The sequence below is a fragment of the Simochromis diagramma genome, unplaced genomic scaffold (assembly GCF_900408965.1).
Source record: "Simochromis diagramma unplaced genomic scaffold, fSimDia1.1 OVJJ01000419.1, whole genome shotgun sequence".
Classification (NCBI taxonomy): domain Eukaryota; kingdom Metazoa; phylum Chordata; class Actinopteri; order Cichliformes; family Cichlidae; genus Simochromis; species Simochromis diagramma.
Window position 1 is genome coordinate 2,138,798 of NW_024387244.1, and position 25,175 is coordinate 2,163,972.

General features: G+C 40.1%; 2 protein-coding genes across 6 annotated transcripts; one reads left to right on the forward strand and one right to left on the reverse strand.

The window, feature by feature from the left end:
- Nucleotides 1-350: 350 nt before the first annotated feature.
- elovl1b (ELOVL fatty acid elongase 1b) lies at nt 351-13,236 on the reverse strand. 2 transcript variants are annotated; one of them, XM_040052713.1, is made up of 8 exons: nt 13,122-13,236; nt 2,596-2,696; nt 2,286-2,476; nt 2,009-2,089; nt 1,847-1,903; nt 1,648-1,753; nt 1,290-1,426; nt 351-1,198 (listed from the first exon to the last, which is right to left on the reverse strand). In XM_040052713.1, exons 2-8 carry the CDS (start codon nt 2,663-2,665, stop codon nt 866-868), a joined length of 975 nt encoding a protein of 324 aa, XP_039908647.1. In that variant the 5' UTR covers nt 2,666-2,696; nt 13,122-13,236; the 3' UTR covers nt 351-865. The 2 variants fall into 2 exon arrangements, with proteins under 2 accessions (XP_039908647.1, XP_039908648.1); XM_040052714.1 differs by lacking the exon at nt 13,122-13,236 and adding an exon at nt 5,513-5,869.
- Nucleotides 13,171-25,005, forward strand: mob3c (MOB kinase activator 3C). Of its 4 annotated transcripts, none has more exons than XM_040052715.1 (5): nt 13,180-13,284; nt 18,359-18,570; nt 20,633-21,270; nt 22,099-22,301; nt 24,558-25,005. In XM_040052715.1, the coding sequence occupies exons 3-5, from the start codon at nt 20,853-20,855 to the stop codon at nt 24,585-24,587; spliced, it is 651 nt and encodes a 216-aa protein (XP_039908649.1). In that variant the 5' UTR covers nt 13,180-13,284; nt 18,359-18,570; nt 20,633-20,852; the 3' UTR covers nt 24,588-25,005. The 4 variants fall into 4 exon arrangements, with proteins under 4 accessions (XP_039908652.1, XP_039908649.1, XP_039908653.1 ...); XM_040052717.1 differs by lacking the exon at nt 13,180-13,284 and adding an exon at nt 18,665-18,990 and having other exon boundaries at nt 18,255-18,570; XM_040052718.1 differs by lacking the exon at nt 18,359-18,570 and having other exon boundaries at nt 13,171-13,284.
- The last annotated feature ends 170 nt before the right edge of the window (nt 25,006-25,175 follow it).

Below are 25,175 nucleotides of genomic sequence, written 5' to 3' on the forward strand. Positions count from 1 at the left end.
CATTTTATATTCTGGATAGGCAGATAAATTATCTGCCTCACACAGGCAAAGTAAACCTTTTTGCAATCACCCCATTCCTGACCCTGATGAACTGATTTGAGCGGGAATTGTTCTGGTGGTTCCGGTCTGCGGGATGCCATTTCTGCCTTGTGCCATGAAGAATAGAGCACTTGTTGACCTCCTACTTGCTGCACATATTTGGGATGGCAGAGACAAGAAGCACATGCAGACAATGCAAATACTTTTGCTGCGACAGCAAAATGTTGGAGCCCAAAGATCTGCTAAGTGAAATCAAGTTACATATCCAATAAACTGTTGTCAGAGTTTGGGGGGAAAAAAAGTCAACGCTGATCATTTAAAATGGAATTTATTTGCATATTAATTAAATACAAAGTAACAAATTTTAGAAAGTCTAAAGTATAGCAATACAATTAGTTTCTTTTTTTTTTTTGTAAAACTATTTACAAAAAGCATCTTCAAGTTTGATAGAAACTGTACAGTCATCTGTCCACAGTGTGTCAGGAGGACATGGGGGTCAGATAAGAAGTGAAGACAAGTGTGGTGAAAGGCCACCAAAGTGATACTGAACTAGGAGGTTGTTTGCAACATCAGTGAAGACAACATGGGTCAAAACATCTTCTCTTCATACATTGTGTTCCATAGATGGTTCCCCAATGCAAAGAAACTAACAAACCAAACAACCAAATTTGGGACCCCACCTGTGGAAGTCACTGACCACATCATCCTCCCACATTTTACATAGAAAACTAAAAACAGAAAAAGAAAGGAACAAATTATTTGGAATCTGTAGTAGTTTTATCAGGTTTACAGGGCCATACATCTTGGGCTTTTCCTTCCAGACTTCCTAGGCCTTCTTCATCTTACCCATGTAAGAGCTGCCATTCTCGTGGTGGACCGAGCCATTGGTAACCCCGTGTGATACACCATTGGCAGTACCGTTTTTCACACTGTTGCCATTCTCACAGTATTTGCCATTTGTGTGCACAGCTGTGCTGTTCTGACACTGTTTCGGCAGTCGCTTGCCCTTAATGTAAGCCTGGAACCAGAAGTTGGAGAACAGAACAAAGAAGAAGGTACCATAAATCCAGATGAGGTGGAGGATCACAGGGAACTGGTAATCACAGCTGCTCATGAAGTAATACTGGGTAGCATGGAGAGATACCAGCACAAACTGGATCTATTGAGAAGAAAAATGAGAAATTAGCCAAATACACAATAAAAATGTGCTCTACTGGTAACACCACTGAGTCAGTGTAGGCTATACGTACCAACTGAATTGCAGTCATGTATTTCTTCCACCACAAAAATTTCTGGAAGCGAGGTCCAGCAGCAGAAAGGCCATAGTAGAAATACATAACAACGTGGACGGAAGAGTTTACCATGGCATGGAAAGATCCCATTCCACCTGAAGTGATAACCACAAACATCACACCGAATTCCCTTGGTTAATCATTTTCATATCGATAGTCAGGTCATCTGCACAAAGCTTCTTGAAAGGCTTTAAAAAGACCATCTTATCTTCAAGATTGGTATGCAGGATGAGCTAACTGCATAACACTTCCGCAATGCTCCCCCTCCCCCCTCCCTCCTCCATTAACCATTGACAACTTAAGGTTATGTACTTACCTGGAGCATACGCAACTCCCCACCACCAGGTCCAGGGCATGAAGGAATGGTGGAAGATGTGTAGGAAGGTAATCTGGCCGTGCTTTTTCCTCAACACAAAGAAGATCTAACAGAGGGGATTCTGGTCAGAACACCGTTTACTAAAACTGAACATTAAGGCACATTTTATAAACCATGGCATCAGAATATGCGAACTTACTGTGTCCATCAGCTCAATAATCTTGGAGAACCAGAACAGCCACGCCACTTGGACCATCTAACAATGAGAGACTTTTTAGTTTGTGACTCAGTGGAATGAAAGTCAGTTTTCATATTCATAGTCTTTAATAATAGTAATTGTTATAGAGTTAGGGCGACTTACTCGTAGTGCTTGAGGACTGTTAGAGGTATCAACTGCATCACATCTCCAAGTATACGTTGTGGCCCACCCAGACATCAAAAACTGCAAATAAAAACACAAGTTTATCAGGACTTTATCTTTGCTGAGGGCATTGATCCTTACAGATGCAGGTTCAACCAAATGAATATATCCAACAATATCCATTGAGGAAAGCAGTCTTGAATAAATGATGAAATGCTAACAATGTGCATTAACTTTATTCTTTTAATATTTTAAATGCTAGATAACAGATTCTTACTTCATATACGATGAATATTGACAAGGCCACAAGCAAGAAGTTGTAAACTATCATAGGCTCCTTGAGCTGGAAAGGTTTGCGATTGGCCATTAAGCGAGGTCCGAGGTACAGTACAAAGAACAGGTAGCCCAGCAGTATTGTCGTCATGGTTATGGGACTCTGCATCAGAGGATAATCTGTGATCCGTGGATCTAGAGCGGGAAAGGGGAAATTTATTTAGACAAACAAACACAAGTTTGTATTTTCTCAGTGTTTAAAAAAACAACAACAAAAAAAAAAAAAAAAAAACAAAAAAAAAGACTAAACCTACCAAGTCCCGACAGAAGGAAATCATAGATATCCTTGGCATGTGAGCCCATCTCCTGAATCTCCTGAAGCATATTGGCTCTTGTATTGTTATGACCCAATTATCTGCAAACAAATACACAAAAAGCTCATTGTTAGTTTTAGCTGAAAGGAAAACACTGCAACAATCCTTCCAGAGCTCCACGAGAATATCTCAGGGGCTGAAATTTGACTCAAAGCAGAACAGCATTTGTTTTAAACGGTGTCAAAAAACACAAAGGTTTAAGGTCAAACCTGTCATGCCGGGATCATTTTTCCTGTTCAAACAGAACCCTGAACAGATCATTTTTAAACAGTTACATTTCTAGAGAAATTAAAAACATGCAAAATTATTTTCTAAAGAAAAAAAAATGCAACCCCCCCTCCCTCTGTCTTGCCGGTGTCCTCAGGGAGGCGCATTCTTACATTTCCTGGTTCAGCAGGTCTGAAACGCAGTTACTGGAGCAGAGAGCTCATCCCTCACCAAACAAACACTCCCAACAGAAATTCCCAAGATGCTTTGCCCTGGTTCGAACCACTCATCAGACATGGCCTGATATCTGAGAGGAGGTGCTACAAGGAACTGAGGGCATCCCTCATCCCACACTGAGGCTGGCTGTTTGTGTACAAGAGTCAGGCCACGAGTTAAGGCACAATACTGCCTCCACCAATAAACCCAGCAGTTGAAGTTCCTGGTCACTGAACCCATTAAACTGACGACTGCTCCTTCTTGTGACATGGCAGTTTTATAGAGACCACTAAAAGCAGTCGGCACACAAGAAAACTGCTCTGCTTTCGAAACTGGACATTTTCTGATGTTTAAAGCAGATTTCAAATGTAAACCACAAAACATATTTATACGCAGGGTGCGGTCAGCGCAAGCCACACTGGACCCAGAGGATGCATTGTTTGATACGAGTCTACAATGCTCTTTCACTGCCAAAAAGTACAGCCCTCCTAAAGTCAATACAATTAAAAGCTAATAATTTAAGCCTGAGGAATGAAGGTCAGGTGACCCGAGCTCACATGGGTGCCTAGAGGGGCAAAGAAAAAGAAAAGTACATGTGGATTCAGGTTATGCATTTTGTGACCAATGAGCTAGATCGATCTGATAGGCAGGAAATCCATTTTTTTTTTTTTTAAGTAAAAGTTAGAAATCAGATTGGGGAATTTGTGCAAAAGTCATTTTCTCTTCTGTTTTTCCCCCCAAATGGGATTTCAGTCAGAAACCAAGTCGCAGTGAAAACAGAAGAGAAAGTGACTGTTGCACAATCCAAAAGTCAAATGCATTTCAAACAGTTTGTGATAAATTAGTGTCTTGTGTCAAACTCATCCTCCTTCCTCGTCGCTTTGTACATTCAAGAAATTGTTAACCTAAGCACTGTGTCAACACCACTGTTTTTATAGTTGTCCTTCTTGTTAAGCTTCCAAATTTACTGCAGCATTCCAGACCACTTCTTGTGATAGCCACATCGCTTCCTTCCGACGACATTGTGAAACCAAAGAGCTGTTTATTTGTGACATGAAAATTCCTGCGTCGAGTATGACAATCAGTGTATTTCAGACGCCTCTTACACAAAGGTTTGTTTTTTTTGAATTGACGGATGAGGCCTTTGGTCAGGCACCTTACATTTCAACAAGAGTATCATCATGTCTGTTGTGCAGAGTCTTGTTCTGAGGGAAAATGCTGAAAAGTTAAATTGATCACATTATGGTTTAGCAAGTGATGCTTTTCATAAAAATAATAATAATAATAATAATAATAATAATAATAATAATACAGCATCACCACTGTTAAAAAGTGCAGGTTTAAGGAAATCCCACCACAACAAGATGAAAGTAATCAAAAAAAAAAAAAAAAATATCCCATTTTCAAATATGAACAGGCAACATGTGACTGCCTAGAAAGGGTACTTAGAATAAATCTGACTGTGCAAGTCAGAGGATAGTCTTGTGATTCATGACAAAACAACCAAGAATGAATATTTGTGTTCTCAGAACAGGATGAAAGTAGAAGGTCAAAGAAAAATGTCCCCCTCCCGCCCATTTCTCCATGAAAGAAACTAGAATTATTACCACCAATAATGTTTGTCTAACAGCAGTCAGTTTGCCTCACATGGATAATAAAGTATCATTTATTGCACCCAGTTATCAATTAACCGACACATGACGCCACCCAACTGTCCACCAGTTAAACATCAGCATCACCACAGGATTTGGACTAGCAGTACACTGAAGCCCGACCAGTCGCCACTTTTCATCTCTTATCAGTAATTCCACAGGTCAACACCAACTTCCTCTTATAGTTGAGAGGGGTCAAGAAAAAAAAGAAAAAAAAAAGAAAAGGTTAGATTCCAATGATGTAATGCAAGCTGGCATGTGGCCATTGAAGGCCCTTTCTACTTTGAATAGAAGTAAAAAGTCATTAAAAGCTTTTTAGAATTCCAATTTACACTTCGAGTGAAGTCCTAAAAGACCAGTCCCACTACAACCACCTATCCATTACTAAATGACCTTGACTTAAATGGTGTGGCTGGTTCGCAGCAGAGATACAGTGAAAAAGGAGGGGAAACATTTTCTTAAGAGAGCCATGTCAATGAATCATAGGGATGGAAAAAGGGAGCTCACGAGTTAAGAGTTAATGATGAACAAAGTGGAGCAGCAGAGATGATGGGAAAAAAAAAAAAAAAAAATTCAGGAGATGGGGGAGGGGGACCAAACCAGGAACCCATTTGTTAAGCATACAGTCAATTATCTTATAACAACAGTGACAAAAAGCAGCCTGACCGAAAGGAACCAAAACCTTTGAGTAAAGAAGCTTAAAACAACCTTGAACTGCTCGAAGTGTTGACAGACTCCACACACAAGTTAGTTCACCTTTGGCGTAACATTGAGCAACTTACCCTTGCTGAGACAAAAAATTTCCACTTAAAAAGCCGAAGTGGACTCCTCTTGCACAGCACGATAAAGCCTAAGTGTAAAGTACAAGGGCAGACGGCAGCAGCAGCAGCAGCAGCAGAGAAGTGACAGAAAGAGATGGGATTGAGAAAGTAAACTGACAAAGTGTGACTGGTACAGCGGTCTTCCAAAACTCCACCCTCCCTGACTCATACAGTGGATGAATAACTAGTTCACACAAGGAGAGGGAGGGAAAGAGGCTGAGCCTGAACGAGAGCGAGCGAGGGAAGAGAGTGGCTGCTCTGTGTAACCCAGAGAGAGAGAGAGAGAACTACTGAGGTGAGAGATTACCTCCATTTAAATCCCACACTACCTTGATGTATGTATTCTGTGACCGCCCCCAGGTTTCACCAAGCTGCCGTCAAAACCCACCCACCCACTCGCCTACCCCCTCCTTACTTTGCTCTCCTTGTCACACCCTTCACTCACTTGAAACACCAGAAACCCTACTCTGGAGTCACCCTGTACGGCTCCTCTCAGGGGTGGGCTGATAATATTATTCACAGGGAGCGGGCGAGAAATCAGTAGAGACTCTGTTATCATGAAGGGAGCCATTGTTACGCCTTTACTGGTCCTCGGCCTGGCCAACACCCATAAAGCAAAACTAGCCTCCATTTCTTCTCCTGCACTGCTGGACAATCCACGGCACGAGTAAAATGCCTCAACAAGGCCGACTAGCCTCCTGCTATAGTTTGTGTTTGTCCTGTATTGTCCAACAGGAAATACAGCTTCATTAGGTACACATGCAAGTCCAGTTTAAAAGGAAAAATCCAAGAAGCCTCTCCTGGTAGCCTCATGGAAAAAGAGAAAAAAGGTGTTGGATAAATTTAAACTACAAGGCAAGATAAGAGAGCTATAAAGATGTTTGCTCAGGGTTGGATAGCAAAGCAAAAGGAAGATGAAATTAATTGCTGCAATGGGAAGAAGTGACTCATATGGCAATGCTTAAAATTCTTTAGTGTTGTGGAAGGAGGTTTTGCTTTCCAGTAGGAAACTTCTTATCCTGATCCCACTGCCACACCCAGCCATGCTTAAGGAGAAACAAAAAATGTGTAGTACGAGTTACACCACATGCTTTTGCACATTACACCTTTGGCATCCAAGGAGTTTTTGGCCTTTCCCAAACACCAAGACTGCGATTGATTCATTTAAAAAAAAAAAAAAGAAAAAAGAAAAAAAAGTTTAAGTATTATAAATGTAATTTAATCTTATTACATGGTCAAAAAAAAAAAAAAGAAAGAAAGGAAAACACATTTTAACATCTATAAGATAAGACACACTCATTTGTCCCTTAAAGGCACATCTAGAGCTTCCAGGAAAAACCCGGTTATGGATCATTGCAGCCTTGGCAACACAGATTTTGTACACGCTAAAGTTCAATAGGACAGAAACACTGGGATCTAATAAACATTAGTTGTAAGTAACAAAAAGTGGGTTTGAGTTTTTTTAATTTAAGGTGTTCTAGTCAAAACTACAAGCAATCATTATTTTTAAGAAGAATAAGAAAAAAAGTTGTTTCTAAAATTCCACACATTTATTATCAGTCTACTAGACAGCTTTGTAAAGATTTGCATCACTAGCGCGCACACACACGCGCACACACACACACACACACACGCACACACGCACGCACGCACGCACGCACCTTTGTTTAAAGAGGCCGATAAGGACACAGAAACAAGAGCCCATAAAATGCCTGTAGCACTGATAAAAATAGTGGCTTTGACAGATAATAGTTCAACTTGGCCATTCAGCTCGAGCCAGCTGCAAGCATGACACAAATGAGCTTATAGTGGAAAAGGCCCCGTTTAGTGAGACGGTATCCGACCCAGCCAGCTTCGCCTGTTGTTCTGGCCCTGGGGGCAACATGGGAGAGTGGAGGTAGCACTCCAGTGCATTTCAGCCCTTCCTCCAAATACCAAAACACACCTGACAACAAAAACGAGATCAGCTGCAGTTTGAGGTGCTGACAAAGCCCTTTCAAATATGACAGTCATGCTCCTCAGTGAAACCAGTAACCCTTTTTGTTCCCACTGAACAAAATACAGAATATGACAGAAGCGGAAGTGCCACAAACGGTGGTTTCCAAGATCAGCCACTTTACTCCCGTACTGATAAACGTGACGCTGAGAACAGTTTTGATGTTTATCTCACTTCCACTCAGACCATTATCTGCATATGACTGACAGATAAATATTCAGTGTATTTTGGTTTGATCTAAGGGAAAGTTAAAGCAACATCTCGATAAAACCTGTATTTTTATTTTTTAAAATCAAAAGTTGCTTGACAGACGTCAGATGCTTCAGATGTCAAACTGCGTGAAAACCTTCCAAGTACAAGCATGTACATGCTTTCAGACACATAAGCTGGTAATATTGCACACATCACACGTTGTGTTAACCTCAGTGTCAGACACACACCAAAAGCCCATTTTACACGGTAAAATCAATTCACTTGAAAGGTGTACACCTTCAACTGTTGACACTGATGCAAAGTTTATATTTACCAATAGCTCAGAATTAAACGGTAGAATCTCAGTAGATTGAGATGTAAAGAGCACAGTGAGCAAACTGTGTGCTGCAAATGCTTTAAGCAGGAAGCACAAGTCTCCCAGAATTTCCACTAGAATGTCACAAAGTGGTGTGACAAATCAGGCTCTCCCGCCAGGGTAAAAATAACTGGTCAAATTACATAAAGCAAAAACGTCCATTACTCTATAGAGTGTATGAACGTCACCTCTGAAGGCATGCTACTGGCAATTTTTAAACGATTGTTTAACACAAACTGCATTCCTGAGAGTCTGCAGTCTCGCCCCAGGTAGAAAGTCCTAAAGGCAGCAACATCAAAAACCTGACAGCACACCGACTGGCTACATAAGTCAGCTAAATTAACATGAACCTCACGCGGCAAAACGCCGACACACATTCCAGTCAAGCCAGCTGGATGACAGACGCCAGAGAAAACAAAAAAAGTATTAGTAGTATGTTCACGTCCTCAGGGACAGAACTGTCACCTGGGACCACAATCTTCAGGCCGACTGCATTTTATACAATTTTATCTGAAGTTGATAACTGTAATCATGGCTGTATAAGCTGGTTTCATTCAACCAAACCCCAACTTGCTTTGCAGCTTCGTCATCCTGACACACTGAGAGCACATGTACCTCTTGGACAGGTATGTGCTCTCACATACTTGCGAAAAACGAGACAACCGTTTAGGGGCAGCGAGGCTGAGAAAGTGTGCGAATGTGAAAGTATCTGGATGAACACCTGAGTGCACGTGTCAAATTTAAAAACTTGTAGTGTATATTACATTACAGTAATGCTATTGAAGGAATGCTCAGCAATTATGTAAATATTTAGGTTTTTTCCATGCATGCTTAAGTTAATCATTTTGTTTTTATTTTCCTAAGAATTTTACTCTTATATAAGCCTAATGAAAAAAAAATATATATATATTATGAATATACTCCCCACACCAACAGACTCTCTGAAGATTCAATCTATAGAGCAAGGAACAAACCTCAGCATTTACTCTGCAGGCTTTGATTGCTGGCAAAAATACACAGACTGCTGACATAATACAAGTTGCATAATCTGGTTTTATTCTGGATTAAATATCCTTTGTCTAAAGAACCTTTGTCATGAACTTGTGTGATATTGGAACAGTGACTAGTCAAAATCCTCAGATTTGAATGCAGATTAGCATATTATCAAGCAGCCATAGCAGATGTTACATATGATAAGACTGAAAACATGCTTTAGTCTCACCAAGTGACATGTTTCATAAAATGCAAAACAACAACCAAATGCTGAAGTTGTAGAAACCACTACTCCCCGGTGCAGGAATGTTGCTGAACTCGTCTCAGGACTGGCATGTTCACACCCCCCCCCCTCAATTGTATTTGGGTGTGTATGGTATTGGGGGGGCTGCATCTCCTCTACCTGCCGGCTGGACGTTCAACACTGCTCCCATTCTCTTAAAGCACCTCCCTCCTTCCTTCTGTCAGAGTACAGGTCTCAGATTTCTGAAACTTTCCATAGCTGTTAGTCCACTGCACCTCTGCGAACCCACCTGACTTCATGGTGAGTGAGTGCATGAGAGAGAAAAATGGGGGGTAACCAAAACAACCCCACTGCACTTTAGCACATACAGGAAGCATGAAGTAAATTTGCATGGTGCCATCATTTAATCTGTGGTCATGCATAAAAGAATTATTTGGAAAAAAAAAATCTTTAATAACATAAACAAGCGAAGCTGGAGGATGCATATGAGTTTTATTTTCTTAGGACTGAGACTTTAAACCAGACATTAGAGTCATTAGTAATATGAAAAGTTGGGCGTGTTTCCTCATTCAGCTATTATAACACAGGAACTTGACTCTTCAGATTAGTAATAAGCCATCTAAACAATTTAAGAGACGAAGCCAAACGTGAGCACACTGTAATGTCTGCAATAATCCCTCATTAAAAACAGAAGTGAATATGCAAGTCGGTTTACAGCGCCTAAAAACTCAGACTTGATATTGAAACATACAAGAACCAACAGACTTAAAAACTCCTTTGTCCCACACGCCATCAAGCTGTTTAACTCCTCTCTGGAGGGGAAACAGGAGGACAAAGGAGGGGGGAACAACTAGGTTGTAGTGCCTCTTCACTTCACTGTGTAATACTTTTTGTTAATAGTCAACGGTGCAATAGACTTCAATACTTGAAATGTGCAATTCCCTTGTATTCTTATTCCTATTTATCCCTTTCGTATATTTTATTTATATACGTCTCTGTATTTATATAATATTCTGCTCACGTTCTGCAAGTCTGTCGGTGCTGTGCTATTGGAAACCGAATTTCCCAGAGGAACCCACCCGAGGGATTAATAAAGTTTAATCTTATATGTTGAGACTGGGCAAGACTTTAACATGAGTGGAATGAGACTTTGTGTCTGTCTGGATACCTGCGAAACTGCTATAACAGGAACCCCCCCCCCCCCCCCCCCCCACACACACACACACACACACTTAAGGGCAACCCCCCCCACATAAAAAAGGGTTCAAGTATTACTAATCAGTCTGTCAGTTTTTAATTTACAGTATTTGTATCATTTGACCTTTGGCACACATTTCCATAAAACGATACAAACGAATGGAAAATTGATTTCCATTTGGCCACCGTAACTAAACATGCTGGTCAAAACACAGAACCAGTCATAGCATACTGGAGGACATAAAACCAGTACTTTACTTTCTTTTCTTGGAATTGAAGAATTTAAATTACAACATAGGAATTCAAATATTAGATGCTTATACAGACTGAAGTGCACATCAAACGTTGAGCTTTAATTACTTCTAGTCCAACTAGATCAGCTGTTTAGATCTGCTCACTTAAAAGGCCTCAAACTGAAACCCATACTGTCTACTGCTGCCGTTCATGTGCATTATGGCCACACCCCAAACAAAAGAGATAACAGTTAATTGACAACGTCACACTTCTTCCCCTCGACAAAGTTCCCTATCAGCATGTGAGCACTTAAGTGACATTCAGACATTTGGCTAAATGAAATGCTGAATATCAGGTACAGTAGCTTCTCCACCCGAATGGAGAAACATGAAATGAGCCTTCTAAAATACTTGTTTATAGACATCAAGAGGTCAAATTTACTGTAAGTTCCTTGAGCGTGCAACTTACTCCCAATTGGAGTATTTTCCAAGGAAGTTGTTTTAGAACAAGTCGGTCCATAAATAGAGACTATGAAGGCATTTGTCTAAATAAGCAGGAGTTCAGAGAGTTTCTGGAAAACATTTAAAGAGCCAATAGAAGCCTTAAGTTAACTGACGGCAGATCTGACTGCTGTCAGTTCTGCCAAGTTCACACACAGAGTTTAAAAAAAAAAAAAAAATATCATGTCAGGGCAGATCTTAAAAATGTCAGTGAACTAACCCAGTTGGGGAAGCAACCTTAAAATCCTGCTTCCCCATTTAAAAACAACCAAAAAACAGGTTTTAACATGAGGTGAAGTAAAACGACACATCCCCCCACTACACATGCTCGCTGATGAACAGGAGACGCATGTGAGGTGTGGTTGCACCACCACCACACTGCTGGATAGAAGCATAGTCAGAAACGCACCGTTTAAAAAGACCCAGTGTCATTTCTACTGGTTGAAGATTATATTTGAAACTACCCAAGGCCATCGGAGAAGGTGTTGACATTTGAAGGCGAAGTGATAAGAGTATGATGCTGAACTGTTAACAGCCACAGCACTGCTGTAGTGTTTACATTGCTATCAGAGATATGGCTGGGCTGGTTGACCTTGAGGTCTTTTGTCTAAGTCACACAATTGTTTGTTGACATTGTAAACATTTGTCGTAACTTTCAGTTAGTAGCCCATAATCTATCTTGGCACACAATTTGGAAACCATCAAAGGCTATTTTCACAGGGACATAACTGGGGGGAAGGGGGGCATTTAAACACTTTCATGAACTAATCAAAACTGTACAAAGCTTAAATTGTTTAACCAAACTACTTCTTGCATCGGTGTAATCTCTCCAGCTAAACAGTGGAAAATTGTGGCAATTCAAATAATGCAGAGGCTGCAGAGACTGTGGGCAATCAAATGCATAGAAATGCCATTAAATATCTAGCATGGCATCCCTTTCTCCTATAGTCAGACTTTCCGCACATTAAATGCACTTATGGATGTTAACATTACACAATAATAAGTTAGACTAATTAAAAATACATGCACACGCCTACTCTTTTTCAATCACATGTTACATAACAGATGTGATGTTTGATGTAGTTCTCCGCCTCGCCACTATAAGAGATCACACAGCATTTAGTGGAGAATCTAAATTTTGCTAGTGGTGTGAAAGTTGTTTTTAGTTGTTGTTGTTTTGCCCCTTCATATATGCAACAACTTGACTTTGTAACCATGTTTCACCTGACAGATTAGCTAAAGGCGAGTATGTTTCTGAGCTGGAGGAAGCTGAGTGTGCGCTTCTGCGTCGCTCTGGCTTAGCGTTAACCGTTAGAAACCGTTGTGACATTTGACCAGCAGGTAAACTATATTTCACTTCTCGCGGAAGCACATTTGCAGCTTGCAGTATGCACATTAATATGCTGTCTTTATCGCCTCCCTTTAGATGCATGACAGCTACAAAATGGCAAATGACATCAAAACCCTTCAAAGTGCAGAACAACAATAGGTGCACAGGCGATACAATTAGTCCAGTCAACACCGGATATCTGGTTAGGGGGTAACGCCTTACTTTGAGGGTTTTTGTTTTTTTCTTTAAAAGAAAAAAGATTATATACACAAAAATTCTAGTTTGTTTGTTTTTTTTACTTTACTGTAGGCGTAAGAAAAAAAAAGAGCCTTTAAAGACAAACAACAAAAGAAAGCTTTGAATTTGACATTGTTTAAATTGACATCTGGCCCCCTCCCCCCCCTCCCCTGAGGGAGGAAAAAAAACTGCAGCACCTTAAAGTAACTCCCTGAGTCAACATTTAACTCACTGTTAAACAGTCTGACAACAGTGTCCAAAAGCTACTCACTTTTACTGAAGTAAACCTGTGGAGTCTGTCGAATGAATGCTGGAGAAAAGACGCAAAGCGTGGCTTTAGTTAGCGGTGCTTCCTCTTCCTCTCGGCTTAAATCTTCCTCCTGACCCAACCCGTTGATGGAGGCGGAAAAAGGTGGAGTCATCTCTACACTGGCGTGAGTTAGTCGCTTAATATGGACGTAATCATCTCAGTGTATCAAATGTCATTTCGTCTCCATTCCGCGGTCACTCACAGATGTTTCATTGTAACAGTTTGTAATGTAAATTCTGTACAGTTTCGAGCTCATGTTCTGCTCTTTGTAACTACTACTGGTTACAATTGTAAAAAAAAAACGACTGACACACAGAAATGACTTTGAGTTTGGTTCCTCTCATATGTGAATAAAAGTATGCAGAGTATAGGTAAGTTGCCATATCTTTAGAGAAAAACTAAAATACAATTAGTAAGTAAAATAGTAAGTAAGTAAAATTTATTTATATAGCACATTTCACAGATAAAAATCACAAAGTGCTTTACAATAAGATCAGACATACAAGTTAAAATTAATTAAATTAATTAAAAGCCCGTTTGTATAAAAATGTCTTCAGCTGCTTTTTAAAGGAGTCAGTAGAGTCTAGACAGCGTAAAGACAACGGCAGAGAGTTCCACAGCCTAGGTGCCAGTGCCTGAAAAGCTCGATCCCCACGTGTTTTAAACCTAGTACGTGGGACCACCAGTAGCCTCTGACTTGAAGACCTAAGTGCTCGGGATGAAGCATGAGGTTTCAGCAGGTCAGAGATATACTGGGGAGCTTCACCGTGCAGAGCTCTAAAAGTTACAACTAAAATTTTAAAATGAACCCTAAAATTTACAGGCAACCAATGAAGAGAAGCCAAAACTGGAGTAATGTGTGACCTCTTGTTTGTACCAGTTAAAAGTCTTGCCGCTGCATTCTGTACAGACTGAAGGCGATCCAGAGCTGATTTGTTGAGACAAGTAAAAAGACCGTTACAATAATCCAAACGAGAAGAGATAAAAGCAGGAATCATCTCAAGTTCTGCCTTTGACACCAGTAGCCTGAGTTTAGAAATGTTTCTTAGATGATAAAAACAGTTCCGGACAAGCTGTTTAGAGTGTTTCTCAAGAGACATCGAACTGTCAAATATAACACCTAAGTTTCTGAGACTCGACTGAAATGAAGGGTCTAAAAAACTGATATGCTGCCTAATTTCTGAGAGCATGTGATCAGGTGCAATAATCAAAGTTTCTGTTTTATCTGCATTTAACTGAAGGAAATTGTCATTTAACCATTGTTTGATTTCTGACAGACATATATTTAAACAAGACAATTTATACAACTCAGAAGCTTTGAAAGAACAGTACAACTGAATGTCATCAGCATAGAGATGATAAGAAATATTATTGTAACGTCTGATAATGTGGCCTAGAGGGAGGATATACAGCAAAAAGAGAATAGGACCTAAAACAGATCCTTGAGGTACCCCAGAAGACAGAACTGATGTTTCCGACAGCACGTGATTTAAACAGACAGTAAAGGATCTCTCAGATAGATACGACATAAACCATTTTAAAACAACACCAGTAATCCCAAACAAGTCCTTCAGCCTATTTATCATGAAGCTGTGATCAACAGTATCAAAAGCAGAGCTGAGATCCAACATAACCAGAACAGTGTACTCTCCAGAGTCTGCTGCCATCAGAATGTCACTAGACACTTTAAGCAAAGCGCTTTCAGTGGAGTGCAATTTGCGGAAACCAGACTGGAAAATGTCCAGAACATTGTTCTTTTCCAAAAAGTTGTTAAGTTGTTCTGCAACTGTTTTTTCCAAGATCTTTGACACCAATGGTAGTTTTGATATTGGCCTGTAACTGCTTGGAAGAGATGGATCCAAATTTGGTTTCTTTAATATTGGTTCAACAATAGCTTGTTTAAAATAGCTGGGAACTGAGCCAGTAAATAAGTAATAAGTAAGTAATAAGCCAATTAATAAGCTACTCAAATAATCACACCAAAAGCAGTGCGTGCGTATAGAATAATTACACATATATAGTAGGCCCGAAACACAGTTCAGCAACCCGGCTGTGCCTTTTGTTGCTTCAACAGTGTTTACTTTTTTTTTGAAGTGTACTGCAGGATATAACATGTGGCACAACACGCTGGTGTTCTTCTTCAACAAAACATGATGGAAGGAAGCGATAAAAGTCGGCTTGTCTGTCAAACAAGTAGAAGCAACATGTTTTATATAAACACACGTGTTGCATTCCTCATGCCAGACATGTGTCAGTTTATGTAACACACTACGATTTAAATTTTTTTTTTATTTGCTTGTTTTTTCAGTTGAGCTGGTTCTATTTGCCCAAAGCTGTCACACACTCCTGGCCTTTCAAAGTAAAAACAGTAGATGCATTCAAATCTCCTGGGCAGCAGAGTCCTGGTGGTGAGATTTAACTATAATGACCATTGTGGAAGATCTGTAGGCTTCCAGCCAAGCCATGACACCACATATCAGACATGTGCTCTACTTGTGGTGTAATGAATAACCTGCAAATGTAGTAGGCTCACCACCTTGCCTAAAGCTGTAGTCACAAACTGATGACCTTTGTTCTTACTGGGGTCCATACAAGCCAACATTACATCATCATATAAAACATCATAAAGCAAATTATGTAATGAATTGAAGAAATTGAGTAAAGCGCAAGAAAACATTATAAATAAACAACAATGAAACTAATGTTATGGTCATAACTATAACTATAACATTTATGTGTGCGTGTGTTAATTTAGGATTGTTTATTTATTTTTTTAATTCATCCTTTATTTAATCGGAAAGTCACTTAAGATTAAAATCTCTTTTTTAAGGTGAATGTGGCCAAGAAGGGACACCTTTACAAAACAGTCAGCAGTTGGAAACATAGAAATACAGTATAAGAGACATAAACATAAACAGAGTTTATACAGTTCTGAAGGATTTGAAAAGGTCTTCTCGACCCTGCAGGTTAGTAATCCAAAACAGTGAAAACCCATGTTTGAGAATAATATTGTAAAATATATAACCTCCGCTTGAATGTACAGTTTAATTTGAGACAATACTTTTCACTTTTGAGCTCCAGAACAACTGAGTACAAATACTGCTGTTGAAACTGGATTAATATTAACCACAAACTTAGAGCATGTAGGTTTATCCAGCAATAGTTCAAGATACATACTGTAACACCAACAGCTGTACTAAACTGTAACTCTATGAAATTGTGCGTTTTATACATTTAAGGCATTTATTTTTGCTTTATTTTTTTAAAGGTTAAATGTTTTTCATCATATGCATGTGAAAAAAATGTTCTTTTTTGTTTTGTTTTAAAGAAAATCTACCTGCTACATTCAAGGAGTGGAAAAATATATGGTGCTTAAGGTGGTGGGTTTTTAAGAGAATAATAGCAGAGTATTACACTAAGTGATGGTATGAGGCAGGTGAGGAAATGCCCGACTGGTTCAGCTTCCTCATCTGTCACATATCTGGATGATGACACTCACTCTGACATGGAAAACTAGAGCATAGGGCAAGGAATAATCATAAATGCACACCTGCGTGATTCATCCATGCTTTTCTGTGTATGTCACGGAAAAAATATGAATAACATTGTAAACAATCATTACATCAGAATCTATTTCAACTTAAGGGAAGGATATAAATTTCCGAGTTTGAATTATTTCTCTTTAACGTTCTGCTTTATTATTTATTTATATTGATGAATATATTTTTTGAATAACTCAGATAAATGAGTTGTTCGAATGCTTTTGGTCATTTGACACACAATGATCAGTTGAAAAAGTAAACTATAATAATGTAAATGTAATAAGCATACACTGATTATTCAAATGTGCCAGAAAGTTCCTGATTCTTTAATACACGGACATTTCTTTTCACAATATTGGAAACAACCATTACACAGATTCAGTTATTGGAGCAGCTTAATATTTTATAGTTAATCTTCAAACCTAGAAAATGAACCAAGACCAACTTACACAATAATTCAATAATTACTTAAGCAGTTCAGTCTATTTGTGTTTTGCACAACCATTAACCAGGCTTTGTACTTTCTTTATGAATGTTACAGTAAACTTATGTTTTATTTTAGTGACTTTATATTTTATTGTTAAATGTATGGCATCAAAAAACCACCACCAACAAAAACAATCTGACCTGTCAGTTCTTTTTAATCACTGACATGTGATCATGATTTAGTTATTTAAAAAGATAATCAGCTGCTCATCAGTAAATAGGGAATTTCCCTTGCTGATAACTGACTGATAGCTCTGACTAGCGTCTCGTTATCTCCACCCACACGCCATCATTACAGTCATGCTGACCTCAGGTGGAAATGTTGGAGTACTGCAATTTAGATCTACCTTCCCCCACTCCTCACCCACCATAAAGTTTTGACTGTATTGTCAAATAGACATATCAATATGTTTTCACATATATATGGATTCTTATGTATGTACAGACACACAAACATATACAATATTATCAGCTGGGAGGGAACAATTTCACAAAAAGTATAGAGAGCTTCTTCATGCATGGTGTAGACTTTAGTATCACCATTTTTCCGTAAGACGAACAGAGCAGCTATCACAAAAAAAGGTAACCTTCTAAGGTCACAAGGAATTTGACTGTTAAAGTCACACGTGGCTTGTTTGTTCATGATTTGAACACAGAGCTTTTTTAGTCGTTTAAAGAGAAATTGTGTCTTTCAAAGAGCAGTTTTTCCATGTAGGGAACGTACTGAATTCCAAAGCAACTTCTTTAAAAGGCAAAGAATTTAAATAATATGTTATTGAGACTTCATAAAAAATAGCCAGGCATCATGGTCGTGGACTGCCAGGCATCCAGAAATGTTTGTGGGATTATTCTTTTCCCTGTGTCCTATAAGTGGCTCAAGAGAAGGGATGTTTTCTCAGGACCTTTACCAGAGGGCTGGGCTTTGGTTGGATAAGAGGGTTGGCTGCTTTGCCTGCAGAATGACAAGAAAGAAAAAAATGGAAAAGAGGGAGGGCAGAGTCAGTGTTCGGGGAAGGCCTTTTTCAGCCCTTCTTCTCTTTCACTTTATAGGTCCTCCAAACACCCACCCACATACTGACACACACACACAGATAGCAGAACCTACTAGACAAAGTCAGGAAGTGACATCACCTACAGGAAGAGAAGGCAAATATCTTTTTTCTCTTTTAGTGTGTTGTCTGTTTTCCTGAGGGAAGTTGGAGCCCCTTAAGACCGTTAGCAACTAGCAGAGAAAAAATTCAGAGGACCTAGAGGGGGCAGAGTCACTGAAGCAGGCTTTCACAGGGAGTTTAGAATCAAAGGATCCAGACACTCGAATCCTCCCTGAACTTCCCACAACTCTCCACCACATTCCAAATACTCCGCTGCAGGATTTCGGCCAGGTACAGTGCACAGAGATTTTCCATTCTGTAATGTCTTGTTTTGCTTTCCCACTGACAATTTGTTTCTTTTTGTTGCTGCACCACGAAATGAAAGAGTTTCAAGAAATTGCAGTGTCTGATGGAAAACTGGTAGAAAAAGAAGAAAACAAAGCATGCATGCCACATTACATGCTCTAACATGCTTCAGTGTGACTGCTCAGGCAAGTAGGGACAGAAATTGGTCAACAGTCACTTCCTCCTTCATACTGTCACTTTTGTATAAATCATAACTGTTTTCGTATCCCAAAGATGTCTGAGCTGAATCTTTAACTGAACCAGTGTCTCTCAGAGTTTAGGAGTGAATGAAGCTCTGTCTAACTCTCGTTTGTTATGGACATATTCAGAGCTATCGACTGACCACGTATTCAAGTTCCCCCAGTGGTGAGTTTTGAACTGAGATCAGGCAAACTATGAAAGCTAGTGGAAAGAGCCAATGGATATGATCACATCTGTTTTTATTTTTAGCCATTGCCTTTTCCTCAGATTAAGACAGGAGGGACCCCAGTCCTCCAAAAGCTTTACAAACATGCGAGAGGCCTGTGGGTTGTGATTTTTGAGGTTATTTTGTCAATAGAAAGATAACAACACCCATATCAATATCACGTGTTGGGAGTACAGACTGGCATGAAGTGACAGAAACATCTGCTAATTCAAGTCACCAGAGCCTCAGTTACAACCGTGGGAAATTCTGAATACGGCAGTTAACCCTCTCCAGGCAGACGTTGCAGATTTGCAACAGTTAAGAACTAACAACCTGATTACCCCACATACATATTTTATGAGTTTTTTTTACTCAGAAGTACCGCTGCAGGACTTGGTTGTGCATTAGCAACAAAAAACTTAATTTGGGCCTGAGAGGGTTAACAATGGGACTCAGGACTCAATGCGGCTGCAGTATCATGTGTTGCAATCACAGCTGCTTTAATCTAGGTGTCAGATCTCTGGACATTCTTCCCACATCCTTCAAACGGTGAATAGAAATGTACAATTCAATTCGGTTTTGCCACGCTAACACGTTTAAAAAACATATTTGAGACTATAAAATGTAACCGTCCATCTTCTTGTTTTAAAATAAATCCTCCAAGTTAATATTTGTGTCTTTGGGCGAGACACTTCACCCGTTGCCTACTGGTGGTGGTCAGAGGGCCCAGTGGCGCCAGTGCCCGGCAGCCTCGCCTCTGTCAGTGCGCCCCAGGCTGGCTGTGGCTACAATGTAGCTGCCATCACCAGTGTGTGAATGGGTGGATGACTGGATGTAGTGTAAAGTGCTTTGGGGTCCTTAGGGACTAATAAAGCGCTATACAAATACAGGCCATTTACCATTTACCATATTATATCAAATAAATTGCGCAATCATTACTGCTTCATTACCGTGACATTCAAAACCTGTGAGGTCATGCTCCCAATACAAGCAAATCACCAGACAGATGGACAATAGTTTTGCACAAAAAATATCCATAAACTCTTAATTTAATTTCATATCCACTTTCTCAAGGAAGAATGGGCAGTTTTCTATCCATATTTAGTGTGTGTGTGTGTGTGTGTGTGTGTGTGCGTGTGTGTGTGTGTGTGTGTGTGTGTGTGTGTGTGTGTGTGTGTCCCACACAAAATTAAAGTTGTAGTTCTGCCTTTAAGAGCATTAAAACTATTTGACTCAGGACATTTTCTCGCACAGTCCTCTTGAGGACAGTTTAATCTTTAGTGGATCACAGCATACTATTCATTTTCCCAGTTATGCCTGACTCAATTGGCCTGACTTTTGGTACAGCAGACTGAAAATGTTGCTATTTTTACTGGTAGCTGCAACTGAAAACTTTGCTTTGAGGTCATTTGGGTCACAAAGAGCAGCTGTGACTATAAAAAAAACCCTTTTAGCTGGTCTTCTTTAGGAAAATGTAGGTTTTTGTTTTGTTTTTTTTACTTTATGGTAGCTATAACAATTGTTGTAATTAAATATTGCATGAATTGTTTTATCTTTTATGTTTTATTCACCCCCAAAACATGCCTGTTATTGTCTTCACAGTGTCATCGTGCCAAATGAAAACAAGAGCTCCTTGCAGTCTTTACACGACAGACGCTAACCACTTGTGACCTCCACCTGTGACCTCCACCTGCGACCATTCCAAGAGCCGAAATCAGACTGGTTCCCCTCTCCCAGGAAGGCTACACGTTCTCATACTCCAACCTAATTATTTTTCATCATTGCGCACTCTCCCCTTATCTCAGGGGAAATAACTGAGTCAATGGCATTGTGTCTTGGTCAAGTGTTTAGCAAAGACAAAACATTTAGGCCAAAGAAGCGCTTTGAGCCCGGTACGCAGCGGTTTGAACTGTACAAGAAGGCCCAGGCTTCGCTCAAATCTGGCTTGGACCTGAGGAAAGTAGTTCAGCTCCCAGAAGGCGAGAACCTCAATGACTGGATTGCTGTTCACGTGGTGGATTTCTTCAACAGAATTAACCTAATCTATGGCACAGTGAGCGAGTACTGCAGCGAGCGCACGTGCCCTATCATGTCTGGGGGACTGAGATATGAGTACAGATGGCAGGACGGTAAAGACTACAAGAGACCCACCAAGCTGCCTGCTCTCAAGTACATGAATCTGCTGATGGACTGGATAGAGTCACTGATCAATAATGAGGAAATCTTCCCCACAAGAGTAGGTGTGTGTGAGGAGTTTACAAATGAAACCATCGGACTGCTCTTGAGTGCGTAAGCTAATACATGACTGAGTGCTGGCTGCAGAGATGTTATACTAAAGTGTCAGCACAGAGTGCAGAGGTTGTCTCCTTCATTAAGCTCACGAATGCAATGATTGAGTTCAAGGAGAGGTTAATTAGACAATAAAATGTTGACATTTAGAGGGGGTTGTTGACAAGGTGATCATAGTGTTAAATTAGAGGTGAGAACTTCATGCGTCACAGCAGCGTGAGCTCAGAGCCTCTCTGTGGCGCAGTGGTTAGCACTGACATTCTGGGACTTCTCTTTTCCTATGTCAAGCCTAGACATGCTAGTCAGGTATGATGAAAACATTTCCCACGAGTGTGAATGGGTTTTGGTTGTGTGTTAGTGCTTGACAACTCCTTCAGGGTGTTTCTGTCCCTCCGTTTGCTCAGTTATCACAATCCTCCATGGACCTGAGGGAGAATAAGACAGCAATGCTGTCTTCGCTTTGCTTAGAAATTAAATACGAATAATTAGATTGTTCTTCACACTGCCTTTTCAGCTCTTCAGCACAAAACACAGATATTTTTTATTAAGTGTTTTGGGATTGAAACACAAACTATTCAATAGATTATTTAGGAAATTCGGTGGATTAATAGCCCTATCCTGTAGATAAGCATGATTAATGATGCTTTTTAAATCTGCATACATGGTAAATCCATTTACAATTGAGTCCTACAGTTTCCTTTATCAAATCTATTATTTTATTAAACCAGCTTCTGAATAGAAGTCCTTTTATATCTTATTGTTTTCCTTCTTCATCCTAGGAGTACCTTTCCCCAAGAACTTCCAGCAGGTGTGCAAGAAGATCCTGAGCCGTCTCTTCCGGGTGTTTGTGCACGTTTACATCCATCACTTTGACAGCATCTGCAGTATGGGTGCAGAGGCCCACATCAATACCTGCTACAAACACTATTATTATTTCATCTCAGAGTTCAACCTCATTGATCACTCTGAGCTGGAGCCTCTGGTGAGACATCAGATGTATGAGTGTGAAGTGAGGATGCATATGAAAAAGGATCAGATGGAGGTTTTGTAACGGAGGAACTGTCAGTCTAGCAGAGAATATCTACCATCTTGCCAGCTTTATCCCAGCTGCGTGAATGTTTGATGTGCTTATTGTTCATCTTTGAGTAGGTGTGTTTTCCAGTTTAGCGTACATACAGTGGCTCGCAAAAGTATTCGGCCCCCTTGAAATTTTCCACATTTTGTCACATTACAGCCACAAACATGAATCAGTTTTAGTGCGTAATTATTCAGCCCCCTGAGTCAATACTTTGTAGAACCACCTTTTGCTGCAATTCCAGCTGCCAGTCTTTTAGGGTCTGTCTCTATTAGCTTTGCACATCTACAGACTGAAATTCTTGCCCATTCTTCTTTGCAAAACAGCTCCAGCTCAGTCAGATTAGATGGACAGCGTTTGTGAACAGCAGTTTTCAGATCTTGCCTCAGATTCTTGATTGGATTTAGACACCAGACAGGTCAGGGATAAAGTTATTGAGAAATTTAAAGCAGGCTTAGGCTACAAAAAGATTTCCCAAGCCTTGAACATCCCATGGAGCACTGTTCAAGCGATCATTCAGAAATGGAAGGAGTATGGCACAACTGTAAACCTACCAAGACAAGGCCGTCCACCTAAACTCACAGGCCGAACAAGGAGAGCGCTGATCAGAAATGCAGCCAAGAGGCCCATGGTGACTCTGGAATCTGTCCATAGGACAACTATTATTCGTGCACTGCACAAAGTTGGCCTTTATGGTGGCAAGAAGAAAGCCATTGTTAACAGAAAACCATAAGAAGTCCCGTTTGGAGTTTGCCACAAGCCATGTGGGGGACACAGCAAACATGTGGAAGAAGGTGCTCTGGTCAGATGAGACCAAAATGGAACTTTTTGGCTAAAATGCAAAACGCTATGTGTGGCAGAAAACTAACACTGCACATCACTCTGAACCATCCCCACTGTCAAATATGGTGGTGGCAGCATCATGCTCTGGGGGTGCTTCTCTTCAGCAGGGACAGGGAAGCTGGTCAGAGTTGATGGGAAGATGGATGGAGCCAAATACAGGGCAATCTTGGAAGAAAACCTCTTGGAGTCTGCAAAAGACTTGAGACTGGGGCGGAAGTTCAGCTTCCAGCAGGACAACGACCCTAAACATAAAGCCAGGAAACAATGGAATGGTTTAAAACAAAACATATCCATGTGTTAGAATGGCCCAGTCAAAGTCCAGATCTAAATCCAATCGAGAATCTGTGGCAAGATCTGAAAACTGCTGTTCACAAACGCTGTCCATCTGATCTGACTGAGCTGGAGCTGTTTTGCAAAGAAGAATGGGCAAAGATTTCAGTCTGTAGATGTGCAAAGCTGGTAGAGACAGACCCTAAAAGACTGGCAGCTGGAATTGTAGCAAAAGGTGGTTCTACAAAGTATTGACTCAGGGGGCTGAATAATTACACACACCCCACTTTGCAGTTATTTATTTGTAAAAAAAAAAAAAAGGTTTGGAATCATGTCTGATTTTCATTCCACTTCTCACGTGTGCACCACTTTGTGTTGGTCTTTCATGTGGAATTCCAATAAAACTGATTCATGTTTGTGGCTGTAATGTGACAAAATGTGGGAAGGTTCAAGGGGGCCGAATACTTTTGCAAGCCACTGTACATAGAAGGCACCCACAATAAAATCACTCAGTCTGAAGCTCATAGTGTTCTCACTAAGATAATATATTCCATATGACACACAAATTTAATTAGTTTTCACTCAGTTTTCCATCATGAACAAAATGTATCCAGGAAATGGCTAGGTCTGATGAGAAAAGACTCATAAGAGAATCTGCTGACTTTGGATAGTCATGTGATTAAAGATTGTACTTGTTGCTGTTTTCCAACTAAGGAGCCTCTATCGCATGTGAGCTGATGGGGAATCGTGTTCCAAGTGTCAATAAAAAGCTGCAGTTATCATCATTACCTCGCTTGGGCTGCATAATTCCCCCTGCAATGTGAAAACAGGGACAAGGCATTAATGTCAACACGCTGCATAAAAGATAAATCTTTTGAATAGACCTCGTTTTATTGCCCCACCTCTTGTGCCCCAGGAAATTATGTTTGTTTTTAGTCTTCAAGGAGCAACTGCTTTCTTTCTCAGAATCATGACGGTGTAAATATTCATTTTCTCAAACAACATATTAGACTCTATCTATTAACATCTCCTCTTTTTCTTTTCCTGCAGAAAGAGATGACAGAGAAGATATGCAATTAGACAAAGCCACATGGACAAAGGAGTTTACATTATGACGTTATCTGAGCCCCTTGAGAAAACTTCCGCATCAAAACACTCCGGACAGAGAACTGCTTTGTGTACACTTGTACGAGTGGTTTCCAAGCATATGACATGGCCCATAAACTCAGCAGACTTCTGCAGATGGTGGCAAAGTTCCTTTACAGAACTTTTCACTTCACATTCATTATGGTGCTGTGAGTTTCCTCATTATTCTGTATTGTTTTATACACTGCATCTCCTGTACTCTGTCGTTCCTCTTGTGCATGTATATGTTTTATCTTCGTGTAAGTTTTGATGCATTGTTTGTTTTTCGTTGACCAGAGTTTGTATTTTGTACGATGTGTTTTCACTGTTTAAAATCTGATTTAAGGGCATAAAAGTTCTTCCTATCAGCCAATCGCGTCTGCTTTCATTTTCGCAGCCGGTTGGAAAAAGAAAAACACAACAACAACAGATACTGATACAGATAGCATACTTATTATCACTGCTCACTTGCCAAACCTGTTACATGGATAAATAAAGGCCATCATCATGCACCAAAAATCCCCACTACGTGGACTGAGGCGT